The sequence below is a fragment of the Enhydra lutris genome, unplaced genomic scaffold (genome assembly GCF_002288905.1).
Source record: "Enhydra lutris kenyoni isolate GAN:26980312 unplaced genomic scaffold, ASM228890v2 scaffoldscaffold45, whole genome shotgun sequence".
Taxonomy (NCBI): domain Eukaryota; kingdom Metazoa; phylum Chordata; class Mammalia; order Carnivora; family Mustelidae; genus Enhydra; species Enhydra lutris.
The window spans coordinates 1,042,025-1,063,212 of record NW_019154129.1 but is presented as its reverse complement, the minus strand read 5'-3'; the positions used below and the strand labels follow the sequence as shown (position 1 = coordinate 1,063,212).

General features: G+C 41.5%; 1 protein-coding gene across 1 annotated transcript in view; it reads left to right on the top strand.

Annotated features, from left to right (window-relative positions):
• Positions 1-11,008: 11,008 nt before the first annotated feature.
• Positions 11,009-21,188, top strand: part of LOC111156177 (transmembrane channel like 5) — a 49,622-nt gene continuing 39,442 nt past the window's right edge. The window contains exons 1-3 of the mRNA XM_022516892.1: positions 11,009-11,796; positions 14,212-14,384; positions 19,394-19,483. Of these exons, the coding sequence (XP_022372600.1) occupies positions 11,009-11,796; positions 14,212-14,384; positions 19,394-19,483 (1,051 nt within the window). The remainder of the gene's footprint in view (positions 11,797-14,211; positions 14,385-19,393; positions 19,484-21,188) is intronic.

Sequence of the window (21,188 nt, the reverse complement as noted above, 5' to 3'; positions counted from 1 at the left end):
ATTGGAACACAGACAGACCTCTTCGACTATATATTGCCTAGGACTGCTTTTGTGCTAGCCATTGTGTGAGTCATTGCTACAAAATTCATATTGTTCCACAAAGCTTAAAATAGTTCCTGTCTGATTCTTTACCGAAAAAGTGTGTTAACCCCTGACTTAGAGGATGAAGAACAAGGGGAGAGGTAGGAGGAGCCAGCTCGTGGATACTTTTCACACCATAGTAAGGTGTTTGTTTATTTTTTATTTATTTTTATTTATTTAACTGTTTTTTGAGGGTGTGCCTGTGTGGCTCAGTCAGTTAAGCATCAGCCTCTGGCTCAGGTTGTGACACCAGGGTCCTGGGATCGAGTCCTGCATCAGGATCCTTGATCATCAGGGAACCTGCTACTCCCTCTCCCTCTGCCACTCCTCCTGCTCCTAATGTCTTTCTCTAAAAAGCAGGGGGAGTGACAGAGGGAAAGGAGAGGGAGAAGGAGAGGGAGAGAGTCTCAAGCAGGTTCCACACCCATTGTGGAGTCCTCTGCCGGCCAACCCTGAGATCCTGACCTGAGACAAAACCAAGAGTTAGACACTCAAACCAACGAGCCACCCAGGTGCCCCTATTTATTATTATTATTATTATTACTATTACCGTTATTACTTTTTGTTGTTATTGTTAAGGTTTTATTTATTTAAGAAATCTCTGCTCCCAATGTGAGGCTTGAACTCATGACCCTGAGATGAAGGGTTGCATGTTCTTCCAACTGAGCCAGCCAGGCACCCCACAGTAAGGAGTTTAGATGTTATTCTTGATTCTGTGGAAAGCCATTGAGCAGGGTTGGGATGTAGGTGGGGGAGTTACTGAGTCTCTCTCTCTCTCTCTGTTTTTTAACTTTGGCATATGGTCTGGCTTTTTCAGAGCCCCCAGGAGACACATTCCTCTGGATAAGAGAATCCTCTTCGGCTCGTATCTGTACCCCCGAGTTTTTTTTTTTTTTTAACTTTTTTTTTTTTTTAAGATTTTATTTATTTATTTGACAGACAGAGATCACAACAAGTAGGCAGAGAGGCAGGCAGAGAGAGAGGAGTAAGCAGGCCCCCTGCTGAGCAGAGAGCCCGATGCGATGCGGGGCTTGATCCCAGGACCCTGGGATCATGACCTGAGCCGAAGGCAGAGGCTTTAACCCACTGAGCCACCCAGGCGCCCTTGTAACCCTGAGTTTTGCTTCTCCTTTGTTCTTTGCCATCCTGGTAGGGGAGGTAGGCTGCAAGTGTCCCATTTGTCAGTTGTTTTTGTCAAGTGCAGGTGGGGCTGGAAATGTGTTCAGGGCTATTGGTTTTTCAATTTACTTTCATTGGCGGGATGAATGCTATGCTCAGCGTTTCAATGAGAGTTTTATTGTGTTTATTTTGAGGCTTTAAGTAAATGACACAGTTCAAAAACAATATGCTTTGATTGTAGCTAATTTTGATTTATTTGAAAGCTTCTGTAGTTTATTTGGGAACTGAGGAAAAGAGCCTTCACGTGCTCAGCTTATTCTAGCATTTCCTCTTCCATTTCCCCCACAGACACAGTGCTTTAGTGTTTTGCTTTTTTTAGAAAATGGGTTTTCGCTTTGAAATGACTGTGATTTCGGAAAATTCTTGCTTCCTTTCTCTTATATTGTGAGAAAATACATATGATATTAAATTTATCTTCTTAATCATTTTTAAGTATACAATTCAGTACTGTTACATACATTCACATTGTTATGCAAGCCATCTCTAGAACTTTCTCATCTTGCCAAACTGAAACTATGTACCCATCAAACAACAAATAACAATTCCCCATTTCCTTCTCCTCCCAGACCCTGGCAACCATTATTCTGCCGCTTATTTCCATTTCTGTGAATTTGACTACTCTAGGTAACTCATATAACTAGAGTCATACGTGTTTGTGTTTTTGTGCCTGGCTTGTTTTACTTACCATAATGTCCTCAGAGTCCATCTATGTTATAACAGGTATCAAAATTTCCTTGCTTTTAAGGCTGAATAATATTTCAGTGCGTGGATAAAATTTTTTTTATCCCTTCATCCATTGATGGACACAAGTTACTTCACCTTTTCACTTTTGTGAATAATGCTGCTATAAAAACGTGTGTGTATATACATATTTTTTGAGATGCTGTTTTTAATTCTTCTTGATGTATGTCGAGTAGTGAAATTGCTGGATCAGATGGTAATTCTATTTTTAATGTTTAATTTTTAAAAAAAGATTTATTTATTTTAGAGGGAGAGAGAAAAGAGAGAGAAAAAGAGAGAGAAAGAGAGAGATCAAGCAAGTAGTGGGAAGAGGCAGAAGGAGAGGGAGAAAGAGTTCCACGTAGACTCAGAGCTAAGCCCAGAGCCCAGTGCAGGGCTTGATCTCACGACATTGATACCTGAACTAAAACCAAGAGCCAGTCGCTTAACCAGCTGAGCCATCCAGGTACCCATGTATTTAATTTTTTAAGAAACTGCCATCTGTCTTCTATAATGGCTGTATCATTTTACTTTCCCACTAGCAAAGCCCAGGGATTCCAATTTCTCCACATCCTCATCAACACTTGTTTTCTGTTTTTCCTGATAGTGGCCATCCTAATGGAAAAGCTGTGGCATCCCATTGTGGTTTTGATTTTCATTTCTCCTATGACTCATGATGTTGAGCATTTTTTTCATGTGCTTTTTGGCTATTTGTAAATCTTTTTTGGAGAAATGTCTATTCAAGTTCGTTGTCTTTTTAAAAAATCTGATTCTTTGTTTTGTTGGATTTTTTTTTATTATTGTTGAATTGTGGTAGCTCTTTATATAGTCTGGATATTAACCCTTATCAGATATATGATTTGTAAAATATTTTCTCCCATTCCATGGATGCCTTTTGACTGTTTGGATTGTGTCTTTTCATGTACAGAAGGTTTTCATTTTGATGTAGGCCAGTTGATCTATTTTTATTTTTGTTGCCTGGGTTTTAATGTCATACCCAAGTCCAATGGTGTGAAGCTTTTCTGCTGTGTTTTCTTCTAAGAGTCTTATAGTCTTAGGTCCTATTTTTAGGTCATGATCCATTTTGAGCCAATTTTTGTATGGTATAAGGTAAGAGTCCAATTTCATTCTTTTGCATGTGACTCTCCAGTTTCTCAAACACCATTTATTGAAAAGACTGTCCTTTCCTCATTGAATGATTTTGGTACCCTTGGCAGATACCATTTGATCTTATATGCAATGGTTTATTTCTGGGCTTTCCATTCTATTCCAATGGTCGATGTTTCTGTCTTTAAAATAATTATTTATTTAGTTAGCAGGGGGAAGGGGCAGAGGGCAAGGGAGAGAGAATCTTAAGCAGATTGCATGCTGAGCACAGAGCCTGATATGGGGCCTGATCCCACGACCTTGAGATCATGACTTGAGACAAAATCAAGAGTCAGACACTCAACCAACTGAGCCACACAAGAGCCCTTATGTATCTGTCTTTATGCCAGTTCTTGCCTCCTTTTATTCAGCTTTTTTTACTCTTTTCCTTTTGGCAAAGAAGGCTTCTTTTCACCTGAAGCAGAGTTGTGTTGTTTTTATTTTCTGTCTTTAATGGGGGGGGGGGAATGTGATCCTGTTTCCCTTTCTGCTTGAGCAATCTTCATTAATTTTTCTAAATATGTAATTAAATAAGTAAATTAAAAAGTGAAAAATCCATATGTTGTAGGAGATGGTTCAGTGTAGTAGTTAAGAAACTTATATTCATATCCTTGTCCCCACTTACTATCTGTGAGAACACACAGAAGTTACCAGGTGTTTCTGAGCCTCAATTTGTCATCTGTAAGTTGGGAGCATGGAGAGTCTCTGTGCTGAATCAAGTGAAAACAAAGCAAGAGTGTGCGTGTACATCATTCTGCTCACTTCCTGGCTCAGAATAATAGTAGAAATTATTACATCTCAGAAGTACACATTTTCTTACTTTGTCCACTTCACTTCTTCATTTAGCTTTCCCTTTCACCCAAAATGTCCTCTTCTATCTCTTTTATGACAAAGTCTCCTTTTTGCTCTGCATCCTTTTTTAAAAAAAAAATATTTTACTTATTTATTTGAGAGAGAGAGCAAGAGAGAGGGTGAGTGGGGGGTGGGGAGAGGGAGAAGCAGACGCCCTACTAAGCAGGGAGCCTGACTCAGGGCTCCATCCCAGGACCCTGGGATCATGACCTGAGCTGAAGACAGATGCTTAACCTATTGAGCCCCGCAAGAGCCCCTAGATCTTCCTACATTAATAACAGTTTAACTCGGCTATTCTGAAACACAGGGGTGGGGTGGTGGGATAGTGATTTTGTCCCCAGCAGGCATTGGGCAATGTCTGGGACATTTCTGGTTGTCACACCTTGAGGGAGGAGCTACTGGCATCTCGTAGGTAGAGGCCAGGGGGGCTGCTGGACCTCCAATCATGCACAGCTTCCCAACAACAAAGAATTCTCTGATCGCAAATGGGAACAGTGCTGAGATTGAGAGAACCTAGTTTAATGGAGGCTAATCCTGCCGTTCTTGTTTTTCTATATTAGCATCTTGTACCTGACTTTTTGCAAGCTGCATATAGGAATGCCTGGGAGTAATCCAATGAAAAGGAAGAAAGAGCAGTTTGGGGGAGTATTCCTGGTCGTGCTTCTGAAATGACAATGTGCCAGTGAAAAGGCTATTGGAAATTAGTGCAGCTACTTTGGGACCATCTCCAGTGACACTGAAAACACTGAAGCCAAACAGATGGTGGCTCTTTGGAACTAGTTATGAATTTCTACAGGATTACTTCAGTGACTGTGCCCATCAGTCTTAATATGCCTGTATCTTACATCATTTACGTTATTGGAATGTAGCTAGCATAGGCAACATTGATTTCACTTAGGTTGAGTGGTTTACCCTGTCACTTGTTGGCATGACAGACTTCACCTCTTTATATATATTTTTAAGGATTTTAGTTATTTGAGAGAGAGAATGTGCCCAAGCATGAGCTGGAGGTGGGGGAGGGGCAGAGGGAGAAGCAGACTCCCTACCAAGCAGGAAGCCAACGGAGGGGCTCGATCCCAGGTCCCCAGGATCATGACTCTAGCCAAAGGCAGACACTTAACCGACTGAGCCACCCAGGTGCCTCCAAAATTCACCTCTTTAAAAGATAAAATGTGCAGCTGAAATTAGAATTTGTGGTGGTAATGGTATGAGGTGAGGTTCTGCGTTTGGTGCTGTTTTCAAGGCCATTGGCTGCTCTTTCCTTTTCTTTCAGGTAATAACTGGCCTCAGTTAATTGATTAGCTGCACTTGGTTCACATCTGCATGGTCACGATTCTAGCCTGGCTCTGGGGCAGGAGATGGACGAAGGAGATTAGAGAGAGGGGCCATGCATAGCCAGCTATCTTCTGCTGCTATGGGAAGATCTCAAGCATTCTTTTTGACAGCTCCATGATATTCCACTGTGCAGATGTGCCGCACTGCTTTGGCCCATCCCCTGTTCATGGTTTCTGGATTGTTTCCAGTTTTCTGTCATCATACACAAAACCTGGCCCGACAACCCTAATGCCTCCATGTCCTTATGATTTGTGAGGTCGCTTTGGTGATGCAGAACAGAGCTCATAGGTGGCATGCCTTGGCTTATGTTGTCTTAAGTCTGGGAAGGCTAAGAGGTAGGTGACATTCAGATAAGTAGCCAGAATGAGACCTCATCAAGACTGTAGGATGTAATTAATCCCCTGAACACTCCTGGGCTAGCTGAATGACAAATGCACGATTGTTAGGATCACCCATTCAAACCAGGAGCCTTGCAAGATCAAACAAGGAGTCTAAAATGAGCAGATTTAGAAGGCATGTAATTGCTTGGGAGTGTGATTGAAAACCACTGAAACTGTGAAGTGGGAAACCCTAAGTGGGATTCAAGGATGAGATGGATGTCAATGGGATGTCAAAAGGAGTACTCAGAATAGATAGCTCAATAGCCCTTACGGGGAAGGTAGTAGAGCAATACAGTTTGGAGGTGGGGGGGGGGGAATATATAGATATAGATATAGATATAGATGTAGATATAGATGATATAGATATAGATAGATATAATATCCTCTTTGTGCTTTTCCAAGGCACAAAGCAGAAGTACTCTTTTGAAAGGGCAAGATATTTGTTTCCCTAAGAGTTAATAGGAAGCTATGAGTAGGGTTCTTGGAAGGTCACTCCTACTGCATTTGACAATCAATACAAGACTATTTTCTTGTGGTTATTTCCTCCTCCCTCCTTTTTTCCAATCCTTTTCTGTGGGCTTAGCTCTTTGTTTGTTTAGGAATTTGTCCCAGTGTGTGTGGTGGTGGTTAGAGCACCATTTTTCTCTGGGCTGTGATAAAGAAGTAGAATATGTAAGCTCCTGGCAGATGTTATCAGTGGAACAGAGAACTGTACCAACAAACTTGGAACTAATTGTTGGCTGATCGCATATAAAATCTTTCTCTCTCTCTCTTATATGAGTATATAATATATTGTTTAACTCATAAAATTTATTTCTTTTTTAAAAAATTAATCTTTTTAAAAAAAATATTTATTTGACAGAGATCACAAGTAGGCAGAGAGACAGGCAGAGAGAGAGGGAGAAGCAGGCTTCCCGCCGAGCAGAGAGCCTGATGTGGGGCTCAATCCCAGGACCCTGGGATCATGACCCGAGCCCAAGGCAGAGTCTTAACCCACTGAGTCACCCAGGCACCCCATAAAATTTATTTCTTGCTCATGAGAAGCTATCATGCATTGGTAGATATGGACTGTGTTTTATATAGTCAGGCAGGAACCCAGGCTCATGAATGGGTCCCCATCTGAAATGACACTCGCTGCCGTCGCAGGAAGAATAATGTAGCTAGAAGGTTGTATCTTGGCTCTTAAATGCTTTGGCTTGGAAGTGACATTGTCACTTAGGCTCACAAGCCATTGGCCAGAAATAGTCATATCCCGCTACCTTTCTGATCTCACAGTGACCTGGAGGTGGCCCCAGTGTCTCCCCCCTCTACCCCTGTAGCTGAGTCTGGATTTGCTAGAGCTTCTGAGCTTTTTGCTGGTGACCCTGAACGCTGGCTTTATTGTGTGGTTATCCCATCCCTTTGGAAACATTCTTATGATATATTCTTTTAAGAAAATCATCCTGAGAAGAAGTGTGGCCCTTTTGAAGAATTGGTATACTTCCTCTTTTCCAGAAGTAGTGAGTATCAGAAAGACTTTCATGATTCCCTTTCAGTCCAGACTAATAAGAAGCTCACAGCAAAATTAAAACTCAGACTCACTATGTTGATCTAGGAATTACGCAGAGTTGCTCCTCCCTCTACTTCATTATAAAACATTGTCTATTTTTTATTTTTATTTTTTTAAAAGATTTTACTTATTTGTCAGAAGGAGAGAGAGAGAAGGAGGGAATGAGAGAGGCAGGCAGAGGAAGAAACAGGCTCCCCAGTGAGCAAGGAGCCCAATGTGGGACTTGATCCCAGGACCCTGGGATCATGACCCGATCCAAAGATAGCTGCTTAACTGACTGAGCCATACAGGTATCCAGAAACATTGTCTATTTTTTAATCATGTCCTGGTTGAGTGTATGACTTTTATTATCCACCCCAACTTCCCTCTCCTTTGGAACTTGCCAGGGTTTATATTACACATAAATACAAATAATGGTAAATAATAACTTCTTTTCAGTGAATGCTTCCTGGTGCCAACTGCTTTATGTGCCTTATCTCGTTAATTCTTTACAACAGCCTTATGAGATATTATTGTCAGGATTGGATAGGCCAGGACACAGATTCAGAGAGGTTAAGTGGCTTGCCCAGGTCCCTACAGCCAGCAGATGGAAACTAAATCCAATTACACCTGATGTCAAGGGCTGGGCTCCTAACCACCTTCATTTAATAGCACCACACAGATGATTAGATTCAGGTAATGTGTCCTGTCCTTACCTAGCTTTGCTTTCATTAATTCAGATTTTCTATGATATACATATAAGAAAATTGGGAATGTTTATGAGCTGGAACCATTCTTTTTTTTTTTTTTTTCATAGCCCCTTGGGGGAAATAGAGTGTTTTATGTTATGGCTTCTAGCTTAGGTCTTTTTTCCTTTCATTTTTCTTTTAAAAATTAAAGACAAATGTATTTATAGAGATGTATGCAACTTTCAAGTGTATTTGATGAATTTTCACACACATACACCACACACACACACACACACACGCACGCACGCACACAGATACCCATGTAACTGTCACCCAGATCAAAATACGGAACATTCCAGCACCCAGACGCCCCCTCATGTCATTTCCCATCTCCTCCCTTCCCCAAGGTAATCACTATTCTGACTTCTAGCACCATTTGCTCGTTTGCCTGTTCTGAACTTCAGGTAAATGTTATTGAGTCTGTACACTTCTGTATCTGGCTCTTGGGGTCATTGTTACAGGCATGATCTGTATCCATGTCATTGCATGTAGCAGATGGTCAGTCTTTGTTACATCTGTGTAGTATTTCATTGTATGAATATGCTACTGTTTATTGACTTCTACTGTTGAAGGACATTAGGTTGTTTCCAGTTTCTGGCATCTATGGAAAAAAAGCTGCTGTGAATGCTGTTCTTGCCTCTTGGTGGACATACTCATTTCTCTTAGGTTGGTATTGTTGTACCAGATTTCACTTTCTTGAATTTAGAAGGCATCAGTTAGCTTTTTAGATGTGATAGCTAGGGTTTTGGTAGGCCACGGAAATCCTAGATCATATATATGTTAATTTGTGGTCTTAAATATAAGCAAATAATTTGCATTATCACATAACATTTAGTCTTTGTGACACTCACAGTTTGTGTAGATATTTCTGTGCGTGTGCATGTGTGTGTATGTGCGTACATGTGCATGTGTGTAGATGTTTCTGTTTGCAAAACTGGATATATCCATCAGAATTCTTCTCTTTCATTATCAAATGACAGAAACCCAACTTAAAACTAACTTACTTCGAAAGGGAATGTAATGATTCAGGTGTCCAGGGGTCAGCTGTCTTCAGGCATGGCTGGATTCAGGTCCTTGAACACTGTTGTCAGTATTTGATCTTTTGGTTTATCTCGTGGCTCTTACCTCTTCCCCATTGACTTCACTCTCAGACAGTCTTCCACTGGTGACTGCTGACAGCTTCAGTCTTATAACTTCCTAACCCAAAGTCCAGCCCCAAAAGAGAGCGTCTCTCTTCCCAACATTTCTGACAAAACTCTGTAATTGAATCTCACTGGTTCTGACTGGGTTCTGTACCCTGACCCAATCACTGTGGCTAGAAAGAAGAGAATTTTACTTGAGTCATACGTCTGTCCAAATGTGACCCATGTGGATTGAGAGGGGGAAGAGGTATTACTCAAGGGAAAGTGTTGTTATAAAAGAGAGAAATGGATGCTGGGCAGGGACAAATAATAAGCAATCAACTTCCACTGTGTTGAGGAATCTGGAATTGAGTTGGCAAAGGAACATTCTAAGACTACAGTTAATGGTAGAAGGTTAATTCTTCAGCTCTGATTACTCAACAAAGAGTCTAACCCTTTTGGTTTGCATAGAGATAAACTTGTCAACATTGGCTGAACTTTAAAAATGGTCTACTTCCTGCTTTCAGTGACATCAACACTTTATCTAATCACACTGGCTTGAAACTGTGGAGATATTTTTGTCTTTTGATTCCCTTACCTTTCAACCTTCCCATATCCAGTCAGTCCACAAATCCTGTTGGTTTTTCCTTTACATTTTCTCCCCTTCTTTTTTTCTTCTCTGTTTCTATGGATACTATACCAGCATTTCCAGGCTCACCTTCCATCACCATGGCAACCTAGTGACAAGCAAGTGCTTCTTTCCCAGTTAATCCAGTCAAGGCCCTGGAGGACCAGTCTGGGTTATGTGCCCATTCCTGAACCAAACCCTGTGGCCAGGGGCATGGTGGACAGTGATTGACTAGGCCTGCATCATGTGACTGTTCTTGAAGTGAGGAATGGGGGGGCAGATGCCCCCAAGAAAATCAAGGCATTGAAGCCAAAAGAAGGGAAAATGAGTAATAAACTAGTAAAAGCAACATATATCTAGTGCACTTCAAAATTTAAATCCAACTATTTCTGATTTGGAAAGTATACAATATCTATAGAGTAGAGCTCAAAGAACTCACAAAATCATATTTACAAACTGGAAGGGGTGGTAGCAATTGTCTTCTTACCCAATTCCTCAGTTACCAGTTACCCAGTTACCAGTAGCTGTTCTTCCTTTGTGCATTCATATTTATGCTTTAATCAGTCCTACAACCACAAGTGCATTCAAAGTGCTTAAAAAGTCCTTGTTTCTTCCAGTCTTTTGGTTTATTGTTTTGCTCCCCCTACAACCAAAGGAATATAGTGATTCTAAGATCTAAGTTTGGCTACATGTATCAGAGACCCCTCAAAACAGTAGTTTATGTAAGATAAAGTTTCTTTTTCTTTTTCTTTTCTTTCCTTTTTTTTTTTTTTTTTTTTTTTTTTTTAACATAAAGCCCAAGCTGATATGCTGGCACTGATCTGTGATGTCATCAGCAACCAGGCTTCTTCCATCTGTTGTGCTATGATCCCTACGGTGGGTACCGCTTTTGTATCCGTGACCCAAGATGCCACACTATCATTTCCACATTCTAGCCCACAGGAGGTAAATAAGAAGACTGAGAAAAGGAGAATTGCCCCTTGTCATAAACAGCACAAACCTGGTAGTTATATTTATTGCTTCTGCTCACGTCCCATTGTCCACTCTTCTGGTCACATCTTGGTGCATAAGAGACTAGGAAACATAGTCCTGATTCTGGGCAGCTGTGTACTTGACTGTGAAAGAAAGGAGAATAGATAGTGGAAGATAACCAGTGATCTTGGCAGGGAAGAAAAAAAAATCTGAACTTTTACTTCCTTTTGCTTTTCAGATTAAAAAAAGAAAAAGATCCCCGAGTAACTCAAATGCAAGAACATTTTAACACTCCAGGGTGAGGAATCTGTGCCAATATGTCTGCCTACTACAGTAATAAAGGGTATGAGGAAGATCCAGATTACCCTGACTATTCACGATCTCGGAACCGTACATGGGGACATTTGAAAACTCAGGATTATCCAGATTCTTCATATTCTCCAAACAACTCAGGGTACCCTAGCGCCAGAAGCAAACCATACTCTACAGACTACAGAACAAGTCCAGACTATCCCGAGTCTCTAGCAGAACCAGATTATCCAGGATCTCAGAGTAATCCAGACCAGTCTGGCACCAGAAGCAATCCATTCTCTGCTGGCTCAAGAAGTTCAGATTATCACACATCTTTGTCAGAGCCAGATTATATTGGATCTTGGAGAAAACCATACAATCCAGGCTCATCCAGAGAGCCAGACTACTCTGAATCCCAGCAGAATTCTGACTTTGCAGGTTCCAGAAGGAGTGGAAACTATGCAGGCTCCAGAACAAATCCTGATTATCTTGACTCTTTCGGAGAACCAGACTACCCTGGAGCTCAGGGAAACTCTAACCGTTCTGGCTTCAGAGAAAATTCCAACCATCTCAGTTCCAGAAGGAATCCAGAATATGCTGGCTCCAGAATCAATCCATACATAGACACTCTGGGAGAGCCTGACTATCCAGGAGCCGAGAATCAACTTAACCCTCCAAACTTTTTCGGGGAACCAGACTATCCCAATGCTGAGGACTATCAGAACACTCCAGACTTTTGGGGGAAGCCTGATTACCCAGTTGCTGAGGATGATCATGGTTATGGCTCTCCTGAGACTTCAGAAATAACCAGAGAGTAAGTGCAAACATCTCCCTCCATTGGGGTGGGGGCTGAATGCTAAATCATCAAGCCAGTGGAACCTGATTGGTGTTGTTGGGGTTAGGGACATGTAAGATGGTTTCTGTGACCTGAAGTTGTAGGAAACTTTCATACCTATCTGTAGACCTTACCTGGGCCATGAACTTTCAGCCTGAGCTTTCAAGCTCTTACCTGAACAGAATCTTTCATCATCTCTTGCTTGGATAGCAACCTCTGCAGTCTTCCGCCTATTCCTATAATCCATACAAGACATTTAGATTCCCACTGTTTTGACCCTGATACTTTGCCAATAAAGTTAGGGTTAATACTTGATAGTTATGAACCCAAACCAGAATTATAACCAGAATTATATCCACAGGAATTCATTTTTAACCAAGAAACTCCTTTGAAGGTCTAAGTCCATGAACTCAATTTAATGCCTCAATTTTTTTTTTAAATTCAAGGTGTTTGTAACAGTCCTGATTTTTTCCACTTTTTTTTAAAAAAAAGATTTTACTTATTTATTTGACAGAGATCACAAGTAGGCAGAGAGGCAGGCAGAGAGAGAGGAAGGGAAGCAGGCTCCCTGCTGAGCAGAGAGCCCGATGCGGGACTCGATCCCAGGACCCTGGGATCATGACCTGAGCCGAAGGCAGAGGCTTTAACCCACTCAGCCACCCAGGTGCCCCGATTTTTTCCACTTTCATTTTAATTTTACTGTAATTGTTGTCATCTGAATTGATCACTTTTCATGTTTATGGCAGAATTAGTTTAATAATCTTCTACCTTGTTGTTATATTCATCAAATTTTATGAGTCATAGTTTCCCACATTGTTGGTATTCCTTTAAGTTCATTCTAAAAAACTAAGTCCAATGTTTCGTAGTTCAAATTTTATAGATCTAAATTTTGTCAAAGATCTTTTTAGTCTTCCAGCAATCTTTGGTCATTGACAGATTTTACTAAGGACAGTACTGGACATTGACAGTGTTAGTTTGGATGATGTAGTTCTACCAAATCTGATTTTTTTCTGGGTTAAGTTTTTGATGTTCCTGTTGCCAGTAAGATGTGATTCTTTAGTCAGGTTATTTTTAATCTATAAAAAATTATACCCTATGAAAATTTAACCAATATGAATCTCATTTGGCATGTACCTGTTCTACTAGTGATATTTATAAATTCAACAAAAGGTACTGGCTTGTATTTATCTTGAGGAATAAGGAAGGATGTGAGATTTGGGTTTGCAGTAGGGTCAAATGTCTTCAGAATCTAAGTAGGAGGATTAACAGAACCAGATCAAAGTGGCCTCCTTGGTCTTATCCCCCACTGCCTGATTCATCATTTCAAGATATATCTTTGATTCTCTCACTCCTTTGTTTCTGATCTTCCATGGTTCTCCATAACCTTTGGAAAAAAGGCCACACTGCTTTGCTTATGAAAATGTTATTTTTTTAAATTTTTAATAAAAGATTTTATTTATTTATTTGACAGAGATCACAAGTAGACAGAGAGGCAGGCAGAGAGAGGGGGAAGCAGACTCTCTGCTGAGCAGAGAGCCCAATATGGGGTTCAATCCCAGGACCCTGAGATCATGACCTGAACCAAAGGCAGAGGCTTAACCCACTGAGCCACCCAGGAGCCTCATGAAAATGTTTGAGAAAGAGAATGCACTGGTCTAATGTAAAGTGCTTCCAAAGTCCTACCTGACTGACTTCCTCCCATCTCCTTACTACCCATATCCCCTCCCTACCTCTAATACAGTGGTTCTTGACCCGGACTGAGCCTTAGAATCACCTGATTACCTGGGAAACTTTAAAAATAATATAGCTGCCTGGACCCAACTCTCAAAGCTTCTGATGCCATTGTCTGGGGGCAGGGACTGGGAATTGGCATGTACCTAAAATTGAGACCATTGCTCCAGGTTAATTGATTTTTGAAGTATTCCCTTTATATATTCATCACTTCTTTTTATGGGCTCACACCTTCATTTATGCTGTTCTTTATCCTTGGAATGCTTTCCTCCTAAATCTTTATATAAGAATTTATCCTTCAAATCCCATCTGTGATGTTTCTTTTCCATGTAGATTTCCCTCCAAACTGCTTGCCAGAATTCTTTTCTCTTTTTTCTGAACTCCCTGGGCCTGTCTTTAGGTACTCACCAGTTACTGCTTTATTATAATTGCTTAAATGTGTCTCAGAAGCTCTGCCAGACTGGACTGAGAGTTTCTTGAGGGTAGAGACCTGGTGTTTTTATCTTTGTGTTCTCACCCCCTAGACCTTGCCTAACACATAGTTGGCATTCAGTCAGCGTATGTGGAAGGAATGAATGGATCCATGGATGGATGAAAGATGAATGGATGACTGTCCTTACTATGCTCCTGGGTGAATCTTAATCCATCATTTTGGGATTTCAGGGTGCTCAGCAGAACATCTTCAATCCAGCCCTCATTTCGTCAGAGGGGTGATGGCCCCTTGGGCATCCTTGGGAGAGAGAATGAGGATTACCCTGAAAGCATTGCAATGAAATCCATGGGGATGGCAAATCCATACGACAGCTCTGTGCCAAGGGCTCCTGGCGATGGTTATGGTAAGCATTTGTTAAGATGAAGATCATTTCCTGGGAAGGAAGTCATATCGGTGGGCTTTTAGGGGAGCGGTTATTTAAAAGTTCTAGGAAGAGAATTGGTTTATCCCTTCCCATTCAAATGTCCACTGTACAGAGTTTGAACATTGAGGGACTAGAAAGACAGCAGTATCATCACTTGTCAAAGTGGCCTGGCTAGGGATTATGAAAAAAATGAGTGTGCATATGCTATGCCCACGTGAGGTGACTGATGTTCAGATTCGGCCCATTGGGGTTATGGGGGAATGTGGGCTCAGTATGGCCAAATCCTCAGATTTTTCTAAAACCTCCTGATTTTTACATGCTCAAAAATAAAGAAAAAAAATTAAAACACTGAACTAGGCAAACAAAATCACTTGTGGGCTGGATTCAGGCTGTGCTGTTCAGACAGTCAGCATGTGAGTATTCAGAAGCTACTGGGGGACAAAGTGAGTAAGAGGGAGCTCTGTCCTCATGTTACTTAAAGCATAAGGGTGGGTGACACCAGCATGTCAAGACTGAAAAAAGAAAAATAGCAAGCAGACTCTTCATATGTGAACAAACATGTTGTCCTCAGAATCTGCTGTGTGTAGAAGTTCTGCTCTGTGAGGCAAAAGACATGCTAAAGTTCTTATCCTCCAGCAGGGAATAGGGACTTGCTTTTGAGTAAAGGGAGCCATTTCATTATACGAGAATCAATAGTATAGAAATATAGAGCCAGTGGGTCCAGGGAAGAGGAGTGTTCAACCAAGAACGGAAAGGGACCCAAGTTCTGGTTGGTGTAAATGGAGGATTCCTTATGCCTGAGAGGGTGGATGGGGAGGAGTTTGAAGCAGATGGAGAGGAGGGGATGGGATGCATTGTCATACACTGGTGGAAAACACTGACTAGTACACATTTGCATAGAAAATGTTCATTTGGGCTCCTCCAAAACTTTACGTCATGCATTCTCAATGGGGGGCAATATAAATCACAAGGGTGTAAAATTTACTCTTTTTTTTTTTAAAGATTTATTTATTTATTTGAGAGAGAGAGTGCACACTTGAGTGTGCTCAGAAGGGAGTCTACGTGAGCACAGAGCTTGACACAGAGCTTGATCCTCAGATCCTGAGATCATGACTTGAGTCCAAACCAAGAGTTGGACACTCAACCAACTGAGCCACTCAACCCAGGTGCCCTGGTAAAATTTTTTCTTGAAAGACCAGAAAATTCTTCCTCTTTTTTTTTTTTTTTAAGATTTTATTTATTTATTTGTCACAGAGAGAGAGGGAGAGAGAGCGAGCACAGGCAGACAGAATGGCAGGCAGAGGCAGAGGGAGAAGCAGGCTCCCCGCCAAGCCAGGAGCCCGATGTGGGACTTGATCCCAGGACACTGGGATCATGACCTGAGCTGAAGGCAGCTGCTTAACCAACTGAGCCACCCAGGCGTCCCCCTCTTTTTTTTTTTTTTAAAGATTTTATTTATTTGACAGAGAGAGAGAGATCACAAGTAGGCAAAGAGGCAGGCAGAGAGGGGGGCGGGGGATGCAGGCTCCCTGCTGAGTGATGCGGGGGCTCAATCTCAGGACCCTGAGATCATGACCTGAGCCGAAGGCAGAGGCTTAACCCACTGAGCCACCCAGGCGCCCCAGTCTTCCTCTTTTAATATGTAAAGCACCAACACACATATATAAGCAGACACACAGTATATCTGTAGTATTAAAATTTCATAGGAGAAGGTAATGGGGAAGAAATATCTAAAAAGACTTCTTAGGGGGCCAGTAATGAAAAAAAGATTGAGAAACATAGCCTTACCCCAGTGCAAGTGGAGCTAATAATGCCCAGCAGATTCTGAGTGTTTCCTATCCCCTGGAGATTCAGCCAAGCACTTTACTTTTATTGTCTTGTTCAAATCTGAACAACCACCTTTCATACAGCCGCTACTAATTTCCCTGTTTATAGATGGGAAAACTGAGGCTCAGAGGCACAGTGTCCAAGATCACCTCACTGTTGTAAATTGAAGGCTCCAGTCTCTCTGACCCAAAGCCTGGCTCTTACTTATCCTGTATTATTGCTGGGTAGGATCAGGGCAAAAGATTCCTGACCACTTACACTTTATTTATTTTTTAGAAGATTTTTAAATTTATTTATATGAGAGAGAGAGAGCAGAGTGTGCAGGAGAGAACATGAGTTGGGGGAAGGGAGAAGGAGAGGGAGAAGTAGACTCCCCACTGAGCAAGGAGCCTGACAGTGGGGCTCCATCCCAGGGCCCTGGGATCACAACCTGAGCCAAAGGCAAATGCTTAACCAACTGAGCCACCCGGGTGCCCCTGACTACTTATGCTAAAAAAAAAAATGTAGTTGAGTATGACTTCCTTTTCTGGACTCCTTTGTAGGACTGGGGTTGTAGCCCTTGGCAATCACTTGTCCAGTACTATGCCATCATTATAGACAGTGTTCTCCTTAAGAGCCCATCTTCATCCATGTATTCTTTAAAGCTCTAGGTAATTTTCCTAGTGTCACAGTACCTGGCCACAGCAGGTGCTTGAGTAGTGCTTAATGAATTAATAGCCACAACATTGGTAAGGATGTATCAGTTAGCTATTGCCACAGTAATGCTGCATAACAAACAGATGCAAGAACTCAGTGTTGTACAATAAAGAAGGATTTATTTCTCACTCACACATGTGCAGGTTTGCTTGGGAGTTTGATGGAACTAGGCTGGATGTGGCTGTTCTTGACCCCAGGTCATGGGTCCAGTGTCTAGAGCCTAGTGTCCTTCTTGAACCACAAGGGAGCCACTTGGTGGCATTGTTGTTCCATGGTATAAGCCCAAAGTACTCAAAGTGACAAGTAAAAACACACCATGTGTCTAAGGTTTTTTTTTTTTTTTTAAGATTTTATTTATTTATTTGAGAGAGAGACGGTGAGAGAGAGCATGAGTGAGGAGAAGGTCAGAGAGAGAAGCAGACTCCCCATGGAGCTGGGAGCCCGATGCGGGACTCGTCCCGGGACTGCAGGATCATGACCTGAGCTGAAGGCAGTCGTCCAACCAACTGAGCCACCCAGGCATCCCGTGTCTAAGGTTTTGACATGGACCTGGCATATTGTCACTTATGCCATGTTCCATTGATAAAAGTCACATGACCAAGCCCGACTTCAGGTGAGGTTTCAGGAAATGGTGGTATGACGTATGCTGAATAATAATTGATCTACCACAATAGTTAGTATATATCCATAGGTTACTGTGTTCCAGGATTACTTTAAGCACTTTGCCTGTGTTAACTGATGAGATTCCCTCTACAATGCTACGTGAAGTTCTCATCATTTCTCCTGTTTTAGAGACTACAGTATCCTAGCTCAGAGAGATTAGGTAACATGCCAGAGGGCATCAGCCAGTAACAAAGTTAGGAACTGATCCCCAGCAAGATGTTCAGAACTTCTTGCAATGTAATTTTGTGCATGGTTCACATCAAACTGCGTTCCATTTTCTCAGCTGCGGAGTTTAGCTTTTAATGTTTACTGTGGGTGGAATAAAAATATACTGAAATATAACACTGTTGGGTAGATGCTAAGAATAGACTCTGTCCCTAGGAAAATCATGCCATCTTTCAAATTTATTCATGCATTACCATAACATGTTGGAAATAGAAGGAACTTCTGTGATCATCTAGACAAGTTTTTCCTTTGCTTCATTTTTTTTGTTTTAATTTTTTTTTGAACGGTTTTAGGTTCACAGTAAAATTGAGGGAGAGGAAGGTACAGAGATTTCCTACACAACTCCCTTCCTCACACAGCAGAGACTTTCCCATTATCAACATCTGCCACCAGAATGACACAGGTTGTACAATTGATGGACCTACATGGACACATCATTTCATCTTGAGTCTTGTGACATCAGAGCTCACTCTTGGTGCTATAAATTCTGTGAGTTCAAACAAATGTGTAATAATATGTATCACCCTTATGCTATCATACAGAATAGTTTCAGTGCCCTAAACGTTCTCTGCTCAACCCCCTAGATAAGTATTTTCCAAATTCGAGTTGTAGCTCGTTAACAAGTTGTGAAATTAATTCTGAAAAATGAGATCGAAAAGAATGGAATGGGGGCGCCTGGGTGGCTCAGTCGGTTAAGCGACCGATTCTTGATTTTAGCTCAGATCTTGGTCTCAGGGTTTTGAGTTCAAGTCCCACATTGTGCTGCTGGGCATGGAGTGTACTTTAAAAAAAAAAAAGGAATGGAATAGAATAAGAATATATCAGAGATCCTTTTATGTAGTCAAGCAAAGTATTGTTAGTGAAACTTGTTTTTTCAGTTATATATGTGTAGGTATATTCTGGATCTTAGTGTAGTAATTTTTAAATTTTTATCAAGTTTTAAATATTAATTCCAGTATAGTTAATACTCTGGAATTATAGTGTTATATTAGTTTCAGGGGTACCATACAGCGATTTAGCAATTCCATACATTACTCAGTGCTCATTGTGATAAATATACTCTTAATTCCCATCACCTGTTTCACCCATTCCACCATCCATCTCCCCTCTGGTAACCATCAGTGTTGTTCTCTATTGTTAAGGGTCTGTTTCTTAGTTTGTCTCTCTCTCTCTTATTTTCCTTTGCTCATTTATTTTGTTTCTTAAATTCCATATATGAGTGAGATCACATGGTATTTATCTTTCTCTAACTGACTTATTTCACTTAGCTTTATATCCTCTAGCTCCATCCATGTCATTGTAAATGGCAAGATTTCATTCTTTTTATGGCTGAGTAGTATTCCCTTGTAACAATTATTTTTAACCATGGCTTATACTAAAATGAAAACCATTGATTGAAGCTATTTGTACTTAATTGCATTGTTTCCATATTTATGTCCTGTTTTCCACCCAGGCACCCAGTCATCAGTCTCTTAGGACCTTGAGGTCAAGGGTGAGGTCTTACTGACCATTATGTGTGCAGTAATGTCTAGTACGGTGGGATTAATTGGTGAGGTCTCCTGCCTCTTCATTTCCAGTGAACCCTGCTTATGTGAGTGAAAGTAGCCCCCACCCAGTTTATGGAAACCCACCATTGTTTGGAAGCGACTGGCACAAGTCACCCCAAGGTAAGGCTTAAATAGATGGTATTAAAAAAAAAAATCAGGGGCGCCTGGGTGGCTCAGTGGGTTAAGCCGCTGCCTTTGGCTCAGATCATGATCTCAGGGTCCTGGGATCGAGCCCCGCATCGGGCTCTCTGCTCAGCAGGGAGCCTGCTTCCTCCTCTCTCTCTACCTGCCTCTCTGCCTGCTTGTGATCTCTCTCTGTCAAATAAATAAATAAAATCTTAAAAAAAAAAATCAGCTCTAGAGAGGAATGTGTTCAAGACAATACAGACATCACTATTTCCTTTTGACCTCCAGTGTGGTAACTGAAGCAGTACTTGCTTAATTTACCATACCAGGGGTGTCTTTTAGATATACAGTTTTTTCTCTCCTGGATATCAAGGTGTCTTCATCAGACTCTTCTGGTTTCATGTGACAGAAACCCAGCTCACGTGGGCCCAAGGTGAAATGTACTGGCTTGTGTGGTGGGAAGGACAGGGGGAAGCAAAGAGTTGAAGGTAGAGTTACCTTGCAGGACCTCGTACAGAGCTTGGGACATAGTAGGTGTTCAGAGATATTTGTTGAATTAATTTGTGAAAGAGTTACAGGAACAAAGACCTCTGAGTCTGCATTAATCAGAATTTTTCTGAATAATCATAGAATTATTATGATGCTGGGATCTAGGAACAGTAGGACCAGAGAAAGAACTCTGTGAAACCAGTTAGGAGGCTCTGTAAGGATCACTGTGTGTGGTGATGAAGGTCTGATCAGAGGTAGAGACGGAGAGATAAAAAGGAAGCAAAAGAGGAGAGAGGCCAGGGAATGCTGAAACTTGGAGGCAAATCTATGAACAATAAGAACTAAACCCACTGATGGGATCCTCTATACAATAGTGCAAACGAGGGGCCTCATGACCTAAAACCATGTCTCACCTTCTGCAATTGTAGCCGATATGACAGCCTTTTGCCTCATTCTTTTTTTTTTTTAAGTTTTATTTATTTATTTGAGAGAGAGAGAGAGAGGAGGAGGAGGAGGAGGAGGGGGAGTGTGAGAGAGAGAGAATCTCAAGCAGACTCAGCACTGAGCACAGAGCCCGACACGGACCTTTATCCCTGGACCCTGAGATCATGAGCTGGGCTGAAATCAAGAGTTGGAGGCTTAACTGACTCAACCACCCAGGTGCCCCTAGCATCATTCTTTAAGAGCCTTCTCAAGGAGAGGTATATCTTCTACAAGGGTTGGGTATTCCTACGTAGGAGGGAAAACCAGGGAGGTATAAATGATCACATTCTCTCTTTGGTTCCCACTAGAGCAGAAAATGGTTTTAACTATTGAGGAAAGGAAATGGCTTTTTACTTCATTGGACTGCTCTATCTAGACAGTCTGAGGTTGGTAAAATGAGAGTCCCAGAAGGCAGAGAAGATTAAAGAAATATAGGAGCCAGAGATGAATCTGGTTTTCTTCACCATTTTGCTTTGCTTTGGTTTGGATTCTCAAACCACATACAATTAGCTGGTGGACAGCCTCCTGATAAAATGGATGGATTTGCATGGATTATGCTATATACCTATGAAGCACCTGGTACATGGCAGGTACTCATAAATATTCATTTATTTGTGAATGAATAAGTGATACATCAACATCTTGTTACAGGAAGGGGCCGGGGGGAAGTGATTAAGAGACCCTGCTTTGGGTCCAGACAGACCTGGGTTTGACTCTCAGCTCTGCT